The sequence below is a fragment of the Pelodiscus sinensis genome, chromosome 7, assembly GCF_052426305.1.
Source record: "Pelodiscus sinensis isolate ZL-2025 chromosome 7, ASM5242630v1, whole genome shotgun sequence".
Lineage (NCBI taxonomy): Eukaryota > Metazoa > Chordata > Testudines > Trionychidae > Pelodiscus > Pelodiscus sinensis.
The window spans coordinates 2562965-2580762 of record NC_143058.1 but is presented as its reverse complement, the minus strand read 5'-3'; the positions used below and the strand labels follow the sequence as shown (position 1 = coordinate 2580762).

At 41.6% G+C, this 17798-nt stretch overlaps 1 protein-coding gene across 3 annotated transcripts in view; it reads right to left on the bottom strand.

Annotated features, from left to right (window-relative positions):
- Positions 1-17798, bottom strand: part of USP37 (ubiquitin specific peptidase 37) — a 54613-nt gene that overhangs the window by 4137 nt on the left and 32678 nt on the right. For all 3 annotated transcript variants that reach the window (XM_075932969.2, XM_075932970.2, XM_089779619.1), the window contains exons 15-23: positions 16502-16666; positions 14432-14497; positions 12687-12837; positions 10121-10376; positions 7499-7665; positions 5002-5062; positions 2627-2742; positions 862-931; positions 558-696 (exon numbers count right to left, since the gene is read on the bottom strand). In XM_075932969.2, the coding sequence (XP_075789084.2) occupies positions 558-696; positions 862-931; positions 2627-2742; positions 5002-5062; positions 7499-7665; positions 10121-10376; positions 12687-12837; positions 14432-14497; positions 16502-16666 (1191 nt within the window). The remainder of the gene's footprint in view (positions 1-557; positions 697-861; positions 932-2626; positions 2743-5001; positions 5063-7498; positions 7666-10120; positions 10377-12686; positions 12838-14431; positions 14498-16501; positions 16667-17798) is intronic.

Genomic DNA, 17798 nt, shown 5'->3' with positions numbered 1-17798 from the left:
AGGGCTCCTGGAACTCTGAAACCATTCAGAACCAACTGGAAGCTGCAGTACAACCCAACAACACATTATAGCAAATCTAGGAGCATGTTAAGTCTTGCAGGGAAGAGGACAGCCAATATAGAATAAATTAATGCTAATAAAAGGGTTTGGGGGAATATGAGAATGTACAGATACTGGACTATATACCAGAGGAAAACATATATTAAGGACTAATGCTTAGCTGAGATACTCAAAATCCTCTTTAAACATGCCTTTAACTCAGCTCTCATCACACTACAACGAACAAACAGAATCATAAGATTAGAAGGGACCGCAAGGGTCATTTACTCTAATGTCCTGCCAACATACAAGATTTGTTGTGTCTGAACTATTCTGTATTAGCAAAGGATTATTCTGCGCTACTGAATTTTCAGAGGAAGCTCCAATGCTGGTCAAAATCATATGCAGCAATAGCAATCAAAATTAAGCTGCACTGACAATATTAGCTTTGGCAGCTCCACTGGAGAGGATGGTAGGGAGAGAGGCACAGAATTTCATGACTGCTGAGATTCTCTTACTTGTGCATGTAAAAGAAGATATAGCCACTTCGGTCTCTATCACACTGCACGGAAGCTTCTAGAGTTCTAGACACTTCGAGGTCGTTGTAGGTGAACCAGGACTGTTTCTTGATATCATAGACATCACTAATATAATGGCCTTTTAAAAAGAGAGGGAGAAGCCATATTTATTTTCATGCTATAGTTCAAAACAAATCAGTAAATTGCTGCTTTTCTGCATCTTTAAAAACGATTACAACCATTTTCAACTGCATTTCTTTAACCTACACAAGAACACAGAGAGAAAAATACCGTATTTCCCCACCTGACGAGGATGTGCTTCCAATATGGCTGACAATGCTGATGAGACGATAAGAATGCGGGAGCTCTCCTACCTGGAAAATACAATCCATTAATTTGCTTTTAAGTATGCTCTTAATTCCCCTTGCTCAGAACAACAGGCCTTACAGAAGAGAGACTCTGGCTTCGGGTACTCTCTACACAAAGTTCAACTGCTGGAGAAAAATGAACAAAGAACATAGGAACGCCCATACGGGATCAGGCCCAAAGGAAAACGGCTCTTTAAAATTGGTGTTTTTGTTGTTTTGTTTTCCTCCATTAACCAATCTGCTAATGGAACAGCAACCATGTAGTCATTTATCAGAGGGGTAGCCGTGTTAGTCTGAAGCTGCATCTGACGAAGTGGGTCTTTGCCCACGAAAGCTTATGCTCCTACACTTCAGTTAGTCTATAAGATGCCACAGGACTCCTCGCCGCTCATGTAGTCATTGTTTTGATTCCAAACCAGAAACATACCTAGTCCTCCATTTTGCTTTGCACTGCCAATTGTGTAGACCAACTATTTCTTGAGTGATTATTTTCCACTGGCATCAATAAGACCACAAAGTTTAAAAAAAAAAAATCAGAGAACTACATTGATTTTTGCAGTATTAAAAACCCATTTGTCTAATGAGGTAAATGAGTAGAGAGAGACTGGATTGGTGGCCTAGAGATGCTCTCTTCCCCTGCTCTGCAGAAAGGAGAAAATAGCCTTCTCCTCTTATTTGGAAGCAAGTTCTTCTCATCAACTCAGCAGCGACAATTAAGAACAGGTAATGCTGGCTGGCTTTAGAGAGATTTCCTAGTCCTCCTTGGCCTGACAGACCAAGTGATGTGCGGGGGAGGGATGTTAAAATGCATTTAATTAAGTAAGCGTGTAACAGTTACACTCCGGGGGGGGGAGGGGGGGAAGAGGAGGGGACAGGGAAGGCAATTGGCTCCCCACATGCACTGGCTCCCGTCTGCCCTCTGATGGAGGCAGCAGCGCAGGGGGAAGGAGGGGACAGGCAGCTTCCTGCGCGTCCTGGGAGCCTGTGTGTAACTGTGAAGGTTAACCAGTGAGCCAGGCTCATCCGGTAGCAGTGCACACAGATACCCTTTCACATCCCTACTGTGGGGATTGATGGGGTATGACAATACAGCTCTCTGATAAAGGTACAGCAACTGGAAGGGAAGTAAAACTTCTTTAAAGGACTTCCCTATAAAAAACATTAACTCTTTCCTTTCTAGATGGCCATATAGCATTCTCCTTACAAAAAAGATAAGTGACACTCAGTGGCTCAGATAGCATAGGCAGACAGCAGATGCTGCTGTTATATTCCATGCAGGTCTCATTTACAACTCGTCTGACCCTAAATGTTCCAGAAGCCAGAAACCCACAGCAGTTACGATCACACACCACTCCACCATCTGAAATGCTGTTTCTTCCTGTGTGCTAATTAAGCAGCCCATTCTTGTGCTTGTTTGACACACAGCAGAATGCTTCCAGGAGTAAAATGACTCTCTTTCTCTGTCCTCCTCCCCACGCATATGATTTCTCACAGCAACTGAGTAGTCTTGACAGCTCTTCTCACTGTAAGACATGATCTTAAGAGGGGGAGACTAACCATACATCATTTCCCAATGATAGTGGGAGACTGCTACTTAACAAGGTCCTCTAACAAAGTCCATATTTGCTCCAGAATATCTAGTGCTGACCATATGAAGAAGCATTAGTTCCCCATATGGTGCTTGAAACAACGGACCATCACCTCAGCATTCCTTTTCAGCTCTTCGGCTTCAGCTTCCGAGTACTCCATGTCGAGAACATCCTCAGTCCCAGAGTCCTCGTCAGAGCCAACACTGTCCAGAAGTGAGCTGTTAAATTCTAAATGGCATAAAGACACAAAGTTGCCATATCAGAATCTGCGGTCTATGTTCCTGTATATGTCGAAGAAGATACAGAAGGTTGGGGTATATTTATCTCCATAAGCAAACACAAAGGAAATGCTAACGCTAAAGATTCTCCCTTCTGAGGGAAGCAAGAGACATTGAAACTTTACAAAAAAACTACCTCTCCTCCCCTCTCCACCTATCCATCCATTTATTCAAAAAAGCAGTGACTTATGCTGTGTATGAGAGTCCAGTAACAGACTCTGAACTACAGATGGCAGAATAAAAAGTAACATACCAACCTTTCACCTTTTTTTTTTAAAGTCAGTCTATGTTAGAAAGTGCAAAACCAGTTAGTGCAACAGTAAAGCGGCATGGCAAACTTTTTTGCAAAGTCCATTTGACTCCACAGCTGTGTTTTTCATAAGCTTTGATGGCCCCTGGTCAAAATCCACATTAAATGAACTGTACCCATTTTGCTCAGTGATTGGGAAGTTTCCATGGTGACAAGCATTTCTCTATAATTCAACTATAAACTCTATTCACAAGTACATTTATCAATTAAAACTGGCATCTCAACCTCCTGCTGGCAGCATCCATCTTTTCATTGTTTATACATGATGAGAAGGGCTGCTCCCTGCAGGAACTTTCAAAATGCTTGGCTGAACAAAATGCACACCGCTTTCTGTGCAAGGCGGAAGGGCTCTCGTACACACTGTTCTTAATTTTTTAGGATTCTGCAGTTACGCAACTAAAGCTTTTTACCCAGCACTTATTACAGAAGCACTTAAACTTTTCCCAGATCATTTAAATTTGCATGTTGAATCCTGATTGGAGTTCTCTGCTCTTCTCCGCTCCCTGGTCTTTTAAAACAGTCATGATGCCAGTTATGATGGAAATACTTGCCAAAAGGAAGGTTCATGCAACTTGCTCTGTAAAGTCATCAGACACTGGATTAGACTAATCCTCTCATATGTGTTTCACAGTTGAACCCTCTTAACTGAGAATGTTTAATTGTCAGGTCTCATGATGCTCTTTGTTCAGAGCTTTGTAGGCTACACTGTCCCAGGGAAACGCAGGCTGATAAGTGTCACACATGGAGGCACAGTGACAGAGGATGCTTGGTTTCAATGCACTGATAACTAAACCAACAACGGACCATGTTAAGCTGGCTATATGTGAGAAGGGAATAGCAGCTTCATAGTGAAAACTTATTAGCTTCCCTTTCAGCAGGTACATGCTGTCCCAATTATGAATGACATGACGGCATATGAAAGGCATTTGACAATATTCATGATGTCAAACAAAATTAAGTGACTGTAAATCAAGAGGATTCTAAATTTCTGCTGCTGGACCCTGCCAGCCTGCTACAGACTTGAAGTGCTGGAGGGAGAGTGACCTTAAGCCTGGCTGGAGAAGGAACTTTCTTTGCTAAAACACCACCCGTAATATCTGATAAAAGAGTGAACAGTGGGCTGCAAAGAGAGCCTGAGGACACTGGTTAGAGTACACAGTAGTGACTGGCTGAACCTTTATCTATACAATGTGGCATTATGTGTATTATGTTGCATAACTCCTGTTAAAGAGCAGACAATAATAACTGTCTTCAGTAATAATCAAGGGAGGACTTCTTAAGGAACCTAGGCAAGCTTAAAAGCGAATTTTAAGTAACACTCTTGTATTTCACCCTCACAAATGATGCAACCACGGGGCTTACAGTGCTACCTCAGTTTAGAAAGGACAGGCAGTGTTCCCGCCCACGCTGAGTGCTCTTCAGTGCTACATCTTGCAGTGGGTTATTGACCTCTGTGTTCTCATTAGAAATAAAGCATTTTTCCATTATCCTAGGAAAATGTGTTACATTTAAGTATATTAAAATGTTAATCCAAAACTACAGAAATATGACAACCCAGGGCTTTGGGAACTGATTCGCCCTAAACGGTATTCTGCACCTATAGAGAGCTGACTTTTCGGGAACACAGAATTTAAAGATCCAAATATCTGTGTATAAAATATTTATAAAAAAATTGAACTTAGGAATGAAAAACAACTGCCATTTTCACACAAAGAATTTTTGCTGGCATTTACTTCCATAACTGAAAGAAATAAAACTGAAAAGAGCCGAGCCAAGTACAACCAAACACAAAAAAGGGCATGAAATCCCAGCTGCCTTTCAGATGCTTAGAGTTGCATTCACACACACAGATATTTCCCCTAAGAAGCAGCATTTTAGAAGCTGTTAAATAAATTTTACCTTGTAGACTTAATTCAGTAGCTCGTTTAAGGTCATCGTCTTCTTTTTGTTCTCGTGCCTCCTGATGGAAAGAAAACAAAACTTAGTTCACTGAGACACTTCACTCTTTAAAATTCGTGTAGTGTGCTTTTTCTATTGAACTGTGATGCTTTGGTTTCTATAACAAACCTGACATTGTACATTAAAAGTTCCATGTGAAGGAATGTTTACAACCAGCAAGAGACCAATGTTCCAGTGCAACAGAACCTGGGACAAACCTTAATTAAAGCTTGTCAAAGCTGCTGAAGCTTGGTATGCAGCAGAGCAAGTCCTAGTAACACCATGAGCTCTCTCTGGATCATTGCTCTGAAAAGCATCATAATGAGTTTGTGAACCGTTTGCAAAGTAAAACTGTCACTTACACACAACGGTCCCCAGACTACGACAATGTATTTACTATTTTCTGAACCAAGCTAACAGAGAACACAGGCCTCAATCAAAAGTGAAAAAAAATCTGCTACACTTTATCTTAAAAATTACTGAGAGGGGCTTGGCATGCACCTTAAAAATTATATATATCTATAAAACTCCTGAACAATGGGTAATCCTGTGGCACCTTACACCCTACCTAAAATATATATAATTAGTCGGTCTCTAAAAGTGCTACAGGACTACTTGTTTTTAAAAGTTACATGGCTACCCCTCTGAGATTACATAATTCATGGAATTTTTAGTGTATTTCCCAACTTCAGAAAAGGATTTTGAAGACATTACATCAATTAACCTTAAGAGGTGGACATAGATAATAAAAGTGAAATATTTTTAAGGTCTCTGCCCTGTCTCCTCCCACCTCTCTGAAAAGAGGTTGGTGATGTAGCAACATTTATTCCAGCTGAAGAGATTGTATGTGGCTGTCTCCAAAGCCAGCCAGCACTACTCTATGAACAAAAAACAGGACTATGTAGCACTTTAAAGACTAACAAGATGGTTTATTAGGTGATGAGCTTTCGTGGGCCAGACCCACTTCCTCAGATCTATGAACAGGCTCCTTAATTTAGGGTCTGAATTCACCTGCCTGAATCACAGGTGGAATGGCAGGTCCTCATTATAACTATACCAGAAGGTAACATGTAAATCCATTTTCCATTATTGTCATAGGGGTTTTTCATTTCAGTTCCTAAAGCACCTAGGAATCTGTATCTGAGATCACAGCTGAAACAAAGCAATCCATCAATGCGCTGCAAAACAAATTACACTAGAAGGAGGAAAATTTCCCCCTTGATATCTAGGTCAATTCCATCTCTTACAAGGAAGACCATGATAGCTAATGTCAACACAAAGCAGACAGGATCCTCAGTTTGAGGACTCCTAACAAATTATCTCATTCCCCTGCACAGTAAACTGTAGTGAACTCGATTTGTCCATGCGGGAAGGATGAAGAGTGAAGTTGACTGCAAGCTGTCTAAGTATTTCAAACTTGCAAAGAAGCAGGATTGGCAAAATTAGATTTTTTTCTAATGTTAACAATAAAAATAGATGCAGAAGATTTTTTTAATTTTAAAATATTTTACTTTTGACTCAGTGGTGCTGGAACAAGCTGTACAATGGGGCGCAGAGAGCCACTGAACCAAACTAAACCCTGTATATAATGGAAATCACTCAAGCCAGGGAATGTGGCAGCTCCCCAAGTTCCTGCACCCATACAGATGTTGGAAATTAAGGGGGGGGGGGGTTAGGGTTACAGTTAGAGCAGCACTGACAAGCAGGGCTGCAAGGGCTTCTCTGAACAGCTGAGGTGCCCAAGACAACAGGGCACAAGATGTGGGGGTGGCTGCTATCCTGGCCATAGGGTGCTGCTGCTTGCTTAGCACGCGACAGAAGTACTGTAATATCTGCACCAGCTCCCAATTTATCTTGGCATGTAATTCGAGTTCCTAATATTAACTTAAGTGGTTTGGGATCGAATTATCTGAGAAACCTGCCCTTTTCCCTCATGTGATACCTCAGCTGTTGAGCTCAGAAGAATAGTTTGAGCTAAGCCTGTTCTGATTGAAACAAGAGACCTGCTGGCATAGTTACTTGAGGGGGTGGTCATCTGCATCACAACTTGCTTCTTCCTGTCTCTTGACAGGCTGCAAGGCCTTCAAGTGAGGGATGAATTTGGGAGGTGAAAGGAAATTAGAGTGAGGCTTGTTAATTTTCAATACATAACCACGTGAGAGAAAGCTTTTTTTTTTTTTTTTTTTTTTTTTAAGTATAGGTGAATCTTTTAAATATCCAGATGTGACTGTCAACATCAACATTTACATACTGCTGTCAGGATTAATATAGCTGACCTCAGTGATCGCACTGGGTAGTGCATTAGAATCTGCTTTTCATGCTGGTCTCTCCTAGGAGATAAGTATTAGCAGGAGAGACAATTTGCAATGATTGTCCAAGCCTAGGGTGAGTTTTTATTTGGCCATCGGGTTTCTGAGGCTAGGACAGACTACTTAGGGAAGGGACTCTTCGCTCTTACTTGTTCTTGGAGGCTCTGAGCCAGTGCCTGCTGAAGTTCTTGCTCCTCCCGCTCGCGCTCCATATCGTACTGCTGCAGCCAGTCAACCTCCCCCTGCGAGCCTTCCGGCGTTTTGTTTTCCTTATTCTCATCAAAATCTTTAGTTATCTCAGTGAAATTGGCAGGACCTGAAGAAACAGAGGACATTTATGGCCCCTTGTTTGTTACCAGCTAAGTTCTTTATGCCACTGATTTCCTTGGAGCACAGCGGCATCTACTGGTAGAGGCTCAGCTCATAAGTTCTTGTGAATGTCTAAGGATTTGATGGGAGGGGAGAATGCTAGAACAAGTGTTCCATGTTTGGGACTGAGCAAGGTTTTATCAAAACCTCCTCTCCCCAGATTCTATACTTTCATAAGGTGTGCGCCTGCGCGGCCGTGCACAAGAAATTCGAAGCCCGCCCACCTCCTGCCCAGTGTCATGTAGCAGCACTCACCTTCCTATTGGACATGGAAGGTGAATGGTGTGGCTGCTCCGGCTGAGGCCACCCATGGCCGGCTGCCAGGGCTGCATGGGTAGGCTGGGACCATGTAGGGAGTGGCAGCTCTGCTCCAGCGGCCAGTGCCGCATGAAGAGTGGCTGTTCTGTTGTGGCGGGCTGGGGCTGTGTGGGGAGCAGCTGCTATGCTCCTGCAGACTGGGGCCGGTGTTTTAGGTGGCTGCATAATGCTAACAAAGAAGGAGTACTTCCTATGAAAACATAGCTTTGGCACAAATGCCAAGCACTTCTAGAAATCAGGCCATCAGGGTCTAATGCCAGCCCATAAGACCCTGAGTGACTTTCAGATGACACAACTCCTAGAAATTCACAGCACAGACCGTACCCATTACTAGAAAAGAAACGTAATCTGAATTCTGCCTTCTTTCCATTCCTTTTTCCAAACCTCACCTTGATTTTTCCTGAATTGAAAACTGAAACACTTAAGTGGCAGAGGAATCACAAATCCATCACCTGTTGATGCTCTGATGGTGAAAGCAATGTATTCCATCTTGCTTCTGGCAAGATGGAAAATATAGAAGGCACAAAGGGGGCTTAGATACACCTTTTGACCTTCCAGCATTCCTGCACCGATGCACTGTGGCCATGCCTTGGTAGCCTTATAAAAGTTGAGATGCTGTAATTCAAACTTTAATGCTGGATCTCATACTCTTGATATTGCTAGCAAACCTGCCAACATCCTGTTTGTGTTTTGAATTCCGACAGTAATCATAGGAGTGGAAGAGAGGCCCAAGAGATCATCTCGTCCAGCTGGGGGAGAGTCCGGGAGAGGGCTATAAACAGGCTACTGAAAATTTTGCAGGATTAATTCTCTTTTAGTTGACTTCATATAAAATATTTAAAGTCATGCACCTTGTTAACGATCCCTTGTTTTAATACGTTTTTTCCATAACATTGTAAATGTTATATACATCCAAGCAAGTGCACATGACCTCAATATAGGCGCACAAGACAAAACTCACTCTGCTCGTAAGTGGAAAATCTTAGCGGGAACACTGACTGCCATCCTAGATGATTTACAGATTTTTAAATAGTGCAAAAGCACAAGTACTTAAAAACTTTATAGTTCACCTGTAAGAAGAAAGAAGCTGTTTTACAAAGCTTCTGTAGGGAATATCTGTTGCCACTTCTCCTCTCTGCAGCATACTTTCAACGCCCATTTGGCTACAGGTAAATGGTCTGCATCTCCCTACAAGAACTTGCAAAGCAATCTATTCCTCCTCCCCCTTCCCCCCACACACCACTTTGAACTGAAAAAGCAAATTTCCACATTGGTTCATTAGTTATTAGAGGATTACAGAAAGCAAAATGCCAGCATCTACGACATTCTGAAAATGCAGGACTTCCAGAATCAGAATTGTAACTCTGCTCGGCCTAATTATTTTTTCATATATTGACTTCTGAGATGAAGTTTCATTTGATAATACCTAACATTTTTAGCAGGATTTGGGGCTTATTTGGGATTGCTTATTCTGAAGGATTTTCATAATTGTAAAGCAACATTTTAGTAAAACCCCTTTTTTAAACTGTATACAGATGAGACCAAATTAATTACAATTCTATTTATTTTTCATTACCCACCAGAGAGATTTGAGCCTTTATCCTCTGAATATATTAATCTTGCACAAAACAACTGTCTTCAGATGCTATTTCTATGCTACTCAGGACTGCAACTATCTACAGTTACAGAAAAAAGTGCACTCAGAATATGGAAGAGTAAATTCTGAATCCTGTTAATTTCAACAAATTTGAACTCTATAGTCAGAAAATCGACAGAGGTGACTGTCAAACAGGAGATGGAAAAAAAATAATCACCGAACAAAACATTGGTGATGACCTCAAGTTTTGCACAGACAAACTACAAATGTTTGATATGAGAAGATTTTCAAAATTCAACAAACAAAAAGCTTTAAAGACGGAAAAATTGTAAGGTGTTTATATTTCTCCCTGTATATCAGACACTGCATACAACCCACACTCACATGCAGTTTATGCACTGTATATCGCTGACCTCCTGTTGTAAATACCTACTTCAGAATCACCACCGCATCTGTTCAGTTAAGATAAAGTTACTTCTCATCATACCTGATTCTGTAGTTGCTTTGGATTTCTCCATCTCCATAGATTGCAGATTTTCTGGCAATTCCTGCATCTCGTCCTCTCCAAAACCAGTGTCTGGGCTGCTCGTGGGTTTATCTTCATCATGGCTCACAGAGAATGAGGATTCCCTCTTGCTAATCTCTAACACGGCTGCTAGCAACTCATCCTCGCTCATTCCATCGAAACCGGCATTTCCCAGGTCAGACGATTTATCACACTCAGGTTTACCTCTTTTTGAACCCTACAAAAGAATGGATATAGGCTTAAAAGGCTTTAAAGACATCACAGAGGTGTCACATCCAGTTTGCATTTACTGTGCACATTTCTTCTGGATTAGCCAGCAGGAGGTGGCACTTTTGGTCTTAATCATATTAGATACAGTTCAGATATACAGAATACGACTTTCAGGGACTAAGGTTAACTATGACTAATAGACCAAATACAGTGGTTTTCAACCTTTTTTCCATTTGCAGACCCCTAAAAAATTTCAAATCAATGTGCTGATGCCTTTGGAAAAGTGAGACAGTCTTTGACTCTCTAGGGTTCTACAGATCACAAGCTGAAAATCACTGATCTACAACTATTAGGATTTGGAACATGTGCAAGGATATAGTTCTCTCCATCTGTGATCACACTCCTCCTTCCTCTCGTGACACTCTTTCCAGGTAGTGGTGAGCCCTCAACCTCTGGTGACCAATGTGCCCTGCATGTGCAGAATACATTTTGTTCTGTGCACCAAAGCATGTGTGGATGTGCACCACCAGTAAAAACACATGCTGCCAGCTCTTGGCACTCTGCTAATCAGCTGGGTAGCACCTGAATCTCTCCTGGGTGGCTACCCAAGCAAAGAGCTGACAGGGAACACTGCTGATGACCTCCATGTACCACTTGCAAAGTCATCACCAATAGGAGTTTAATGAAGCTAGGCAGAACAGACAAGAGATAACGCAACTTGAACCAAGAGACAGAAAGAGAGCCACTGAACCTGGACCAGGATGAGAAGGGAACTGGAAAGAACTCAGTTTCTCAAATTAAACATAGACAGTCTGAGCACATGTAACCAGGAAAGAACAAAATATGACGATCAGGGCAACAAATAGCAAGGGATAAAAGAAAAAGAAATGGTTCTCTCACAAATAGACAGGACTGTCAACTCTGGCTAATGCTATATCTTTATGCTGCTGGTATGTTAACCAGCCCATGGACTGATGCAGTAGCCTTCTGTACTTATCAAGCAGCTGAACATACAAACTGGCTAATGCACTGGTTAACATAACCATGCACTCAGATCAGACATCTCTTACATCTCTGATTCTGTAAGATCAGTAGTAGGGGTGTTAACCTATAATTTTTTACACAATTACCTGATAAGCCCAATTTTACCAGTTAATCTTCCACAAGATTCCCCTCTCCCTTAGTCCTGCTTCCACAATCCTAATGGTTACATGTACTCCCCTTTTGCTGCCTCTGTATCAGAGGCAGGGGAGGGGATAGAAAGCGGTGCTTGCGGGGAATGCCCCGCCATCACCAGCTACCACCTGACTCCCGTGTGTGTAAAAGTGTAACCACTAAACATTTAAGCAAATACACAATTAACAACATCCCTAATCAGTACTACCACAGGCAGACCATGGACAGGAAAGGAAGACAGGTAGGAGGGTGAAATTTTAGAGAGAGTTAGCCCAGTTAGCAATAACTGGTGGACTAGAAATGACTGATTTGCTATTCACATAAATTGGCTTCATTACTCCATTTTTGCAATAACATCTCTTGTCCCAACAACACTGCAATCTCTCACCTATCCCTTGAGGAGAGTGCAAAGCAGAACCCTCAAAGTTTGTTTTACTTGCCATTCCCCTCCAATACAACCCCGAGGCAACTCCTTCCTACTGCACTTATAATGCCATCCTACAGGCAAGAAACATCTGTCACAACACAGACCTCAAAGGCAAAACGTATTGAACTATGCCCCATCAGAAACTAGGCCTCTAAACATGTCTAGTACTCATCACCTGAGCCTGACAGCTTCACTCTTCAGGGTCCAAAACACTTAACTTGAGAGATCACAAACTCAATAACTGTACATTATTATTTTTTCTTCCCCATCCTCAATGCATATCTTGGCACCGGATTTAAATAAAGAATTTTACTGGATAATTATTACCAGTGACGTGTTTTCATCCTGCATCAGCCAGTGAGCAGCTTCAACGGAAGATCATTCAAACACCCTCTAAACACTGAATAGTGAAACTGTTGTGCAGTTGGCACACCTGAGCTAAAGACTTCAGTGCAGTTCTAATACAAATAACTCTACTGCCAATGGGATTCCAAACCAACACATACAGCGAGGTCAATTAGATTCCCCTTCAGCAGCATTGTGCTAATTATGAACCAATCTTGTATTTTCATCTGTTTTATTCACAGTCTACTAGACTGACAGTCCAGACACAAATATGCAAAGGATTTGTTTAGGTTTGAAGGGGTCTGTTTTCCCCTCTCGATAACGGAAAAAGCATGTGTATTGTAAGTCCTACAGAGAGGCATCTTTTACCTTTTCAGGCTCTTCTTGCTGTTGCTGCTGCTCTCTGCTTTGTACATCACACAATCTTTGACTGTGAGCAACAGAACGTTTCAATGGCTCATCCTCACTATCTGAATCCACATAGAGTGCCACGGAGCTCTTAGATTTGAATGTATATTTTCTGCAAATTAAAAATGCAGCTATAATTTTCTAACAACGTAGAAACCTGTTAAATTGTTTTAAAAAAGGAAATTTGGGTGCAGATAGGACAGTTATGCAGACTTAGATCAGACTCCAGCTTGCTGTATTTTAAAATCTATTTACTTAGCAGATCAGTGTTCTATCCTAGCTTATCTTCTGGTACATGTTACTATATTCCTTTATAAGGTATTCATAAAGAGAACTTCCCCGCACTTCTATGTTTAGGTATTTACAGTGCATGAACAACGTTCTGTAAACATTAAGTGGACTCCACTGTAGTATACAGAACACATTACTAATATACTGCTTAATTTGGGAAAATTATATAAACACTACAATTATTCTCTGAAACCAAGCTGTATAGATCATAGGGATGCTAAATAGTCTTGGCAGGACAAAATTTCAAACACGTAATATTTTTCAAATTTTCCATTTGGCCTTTTGGGTGTTAGCTTTTGGTTTTATTAAAACCAAAAGCAAGGATGGCACCAGAAGGTGTCAAATAAAAGCACTTTATATAGGTTGAAAGAGAGGCTCGCTACCTTTCCAGACTACTGTACCGCTTTCTGGAGTCTGATTTGTATTGCATTCCCTAAGTTTCACCTCACTAAAAAAATAGTTTGTTTACAAAATAAGACATAAGAATACAAAAGTGTATTAGCACACTATTACTGATAAATTGCTGACTTACCATATAATTATAAAAATAAATCATTTGGAGTATGAACATTGTATTTGCATTATAGTGTATTGCATATAGAGTGATATAAACAAGTCATTGTATAAAATTGGACTTTATATTGACTTCACTAGTGCTTCTTATGTAGTCTGTTGTACAAGTAGGCAGTTATCTAGATGAATTGATGTATTCCCTAGATGACCTCTGCATACCACCACGAGTACACATATTCCTGGTTGAGAACCAGTGGGTTAAGAAAACCTGTGCTCTCCACATGCATCTTCAAGTGCCTTCACTTTTATACAATGTAACATTACCCTACACTACAAGTAACACAGTTTCTCAGAATGAAGTATAAAAACAATGTCCAACCCAACATATAAAGCCTAGGATTAAATGACTCTTCCAGAACAACTTTGGTGTGTCAAATGTAAGGACAGAGAAAAGAGCTAGCTTTTCAAATAAGAGACTATTTTGCTTCTCTGGAAAACAACTTCTAAACCAACTTGCTTACTGTTCTGGTTATAACTGGTTCTTAAGAGTGGAATGATAAGAGTACAGACAAACTAAGTTCAGTTGTCCTAACTACTGGAAAAATCTAGTCTATGTTATAATTATAAACCTCAGAATACAGGTTTATAAGAATTATGTGGAAAGATAAAATGTGGGATGTGTGACAACCCACGGTGCCCTTAATATTTGAGCCCTTGAATATGCAATTTAAGCACAACTTTGGAGCATGGAAAAGAGCGTATAGTCAGAATAATTCAACAGAAAAATCAACAGGGAGTAAAAATGGTAAAGGAAAACACAAGTGGGAGAGAAAGGCAATATTGTTATTTACATGTGCAAAAGAGAACCCCTAACTCATGGAAATGTCATAATTTCAACTCACCTACAAGGTGTGGAAGTGCTTACAGTACAGGAATTCACCATTTGGGAGGCTTTCAAGGGTCGAGAACTATAAAAAGAGCAAAGTAATTATTGCCTCAGTTACATGCTGAGAAAAATGTGTTTTTTACTCATCTGCATGTTAGCACATGACCAAAAAAGCCATAAGGGAAATACCCATTTGTATTTGTTTATCACAGATAGTTAGAATTAGAATGCTATGTTATGAATGTAGAAAAGGTGTTCATAAAAATAATTAACCCTTTCAACTTGACTCACCTCTTGCTGGCACACCCTAGGACAGCTCTCGGAGTTAAAGCTTGCAGTACTCCTGTCAGGAGAGCAACTCATTCCTTTTTCTACCACCTTCCCTGCTCCTACTGCCAACTAGGACCCTGCTCTCCCACAATCTGCCCTAGTGGCTTTACTGGCTCCCTTATCTAGTGTTTTTCTTTCTTTCTTGAAAAAAAAGTTTTCAATTATAAAAATATGGTGTTGAAAAACTGTATTCAAAACTAGAACATGTGGGTGATATTGCTCAACATGCCAGATACATCCCAACTCACTATGCTATTATGGTTATAGCACTGGACTGGAACACAAGAGATCTGGATGCTGTGCCTCACTCTGCCATCCGTCAAAATGAGAAGCTGTGGTACACCCACACTTGGAATGCTGCCTGCAGTTCTGGTCATCCCATCTCAAGAGAGATATTAGCAATGGAAAAGGTGCAGAGAAGGAAATGAAAACTATACGGATATGGAACAGATTAAAAAGGATAAGGAGAGATTAAAAAGACTGGAACGGTTCATCTTGGAAAAGAGACAACCAAGAGGGATATGATAACGGTCTATAAAATCATGAATGGCATATGGAGAAAGTGAATGGGGAAGTGTAATTTACTCCTTTAAATAACACAACTGGAGGACACCAAAAGAAATTAATGGATAGCAGGTGCAAAGGAAAGACTTCATCAAATGTACTGTCAGCCTGTGGAACTCATTGCTATGGGATGTTGTGAAGGCCAGAAGTGTACTGGGTTGAAAACTGAATGAGGAGAAATCCATCCGTGGCTATTAGCACAGACTGTCAGGGACACAACCCCGTGTTCCACGTGTCTCTAGCCCAGGGGTGGGCAAAAGCCGTTCAGCGGGCCTTGATCCAGCGTGCGCGGCAGTTCCAGGCCTCGCCCGCTAGCGTGTTGCCTGGGAGCCGGAGACGTGCGAGCCCCTGTAACTGCATCTATTAAAAGGGCTCGCACCTTCCTTGCACTTGTCAAGTAACGCACTGCCTACAAGAGCAGCGAGCCCTTTAAATAGCAAGAACTGAAAGGGCTCGCAGCTCCCATCCCCCTCCTGGGAGCTGCAGGGGAGGCGCGAGCCCTTTCAGCTCCTGCTGTTTAAAGACCCACCCCTTCCGCCCGAGGCTCCATCCCCTCCGGGGCAGCCTATGACCACTTCAAACATTTTTGAAGTGGCCCTTATTGAAAAATGATTGCCCACCCCTGCGCTAACCCCTAGCTGCCATAAAATAGGACTGGATGATAGGGTATGGATAATTAAAGACTGCCTTATTCTATTCATTCCTCCTGAAGCAGCTGGCCCTGGCCAGGAATAGGCTACTGGGTTACACAGACCCTTGGGTTTGATCAAGTATAGCCACTCTCATGTAATACTCCCTTCCTTCACATTGTATGAGGTAATAGATACCGTAGTGACCAGCAAGACAAAAAAAATCCTATAAATAAATTAATGGATAGGACAACACAGCAAAAGGTGCAGGGGAAAATCAGCAGTGAAAGGATATGAAGTTACATCTTATGGTAAGGTCTATCTTGGTGCACCAAATATGTAGGGCCCTACCAAATTTGCAGCCATAGTTGGTTTTTAATTTCATAAGGGGAATCACAATGACCTTTCAGAGGGTAGGAGCAATTTTTTAATTTCTTTTATTAATTTGACTCTCTCTTTAGTAGGTCTTAATAACCTCTTGATATCATCCCCTCCTGTGTGCAACACATGAACTTAATGCCCGAGAATAGGTAAATGTGGTAAATTCTGCACTCCATACTTACACTGCAGAATGTGCACTCCATCCCAGAGTAAGCGGGGGCCTAGTGCTTTCTGTACAGTGAGATAGCAGAGTTAAATATCTTGGTATAACCACCTGCTGTCCAACTTTGTGATTGAGAGAGAGTGCCACATTGAAGCTATATCGTTTCAGATGAAGAATCAGAACCCTGAAAGACAGGAGGCAGGGCAGAAATAGCATTAAGTTCAAAACCAAAGTCAGTAGCCAGTAAACGAACACATCCAAAACCCCACTTGCCCTACCTACAAAATAGTCACCTCAGTTTCTAACATTTTATTATAGTTCTGGGAATTAGGCCACTTAGGGCTCTGTAGATAATAAACAGCCTCCTGAACATAATTGGGGTATTTCCTGGCTGCTAGTTCAGAATGAAGAGCACTGGTACAACGTGCTCTCAGACTGAACCTCCGAGGAGACAGTTCTGTGACCGCTGCTATCTAGCAAGACCCCAAAGTTGCAAACCATTTTACCACTGGTATCCTGCTGTGATGGAGCAGTCAAGACTCTGCCAACTCATAAGACTTCCTGCTTCAATCAGCATTATTTCGTTCATGCCCAGGACGAGCTTACGCCAACTGGCATTTATACAAGTCCTTATTTCCCGCCAGTTAAAGAGAGCGCTAGGAAATAACTGAGTGCTTCCAAACAGAGCCAAGCACTATGATCACAGACTAGAGTCACCAGCATATTCCCATTGCCTCAAGGTATGCCCGACTGACTTAATGCACGTTTAACAACAGGAATGCCCAAGATCTGGTCTATGCTACCGTGATAAGTCAACCTAAGTTACATTACTCCAGTTACGTGAATAAAGTAACCGAAGCTGACATAGCTGAGATCCACTTACTCCTGTGTTTACACTGGGCTGTGTCAACTGGAGATGCTCTCCTGCTAACTAACCTGATTCTTCTTGAGGAGCTGGCATACCAGGATCAACAGGAGAGTGCGTTACCATCTACTTAGTGGGTCTTCACTAGACCCATAACATCGACCCCTGCTGCATCGATCACAGCGGTGCCAATTTACTGCTAAGCCTAGACACAGCCTTAGACTGATGGGCCCTGAAAATCAAGCATCCTAGAGGAGGAAGGGCATCCCTAACACACACAAACTGTGCACATGGGTTTGTTTATGAAATTACCACCAACCTTACAAATATTCACTGTGCTGTGAGCCTTCCCTCATGCATTGCATTTGGTGTTTAGTTAGACTAAGCAGGGGCCATGTGGTATTACTTGAATTATGGTATCATCAAATGGTCTAAATTAGGGACCCTTCAC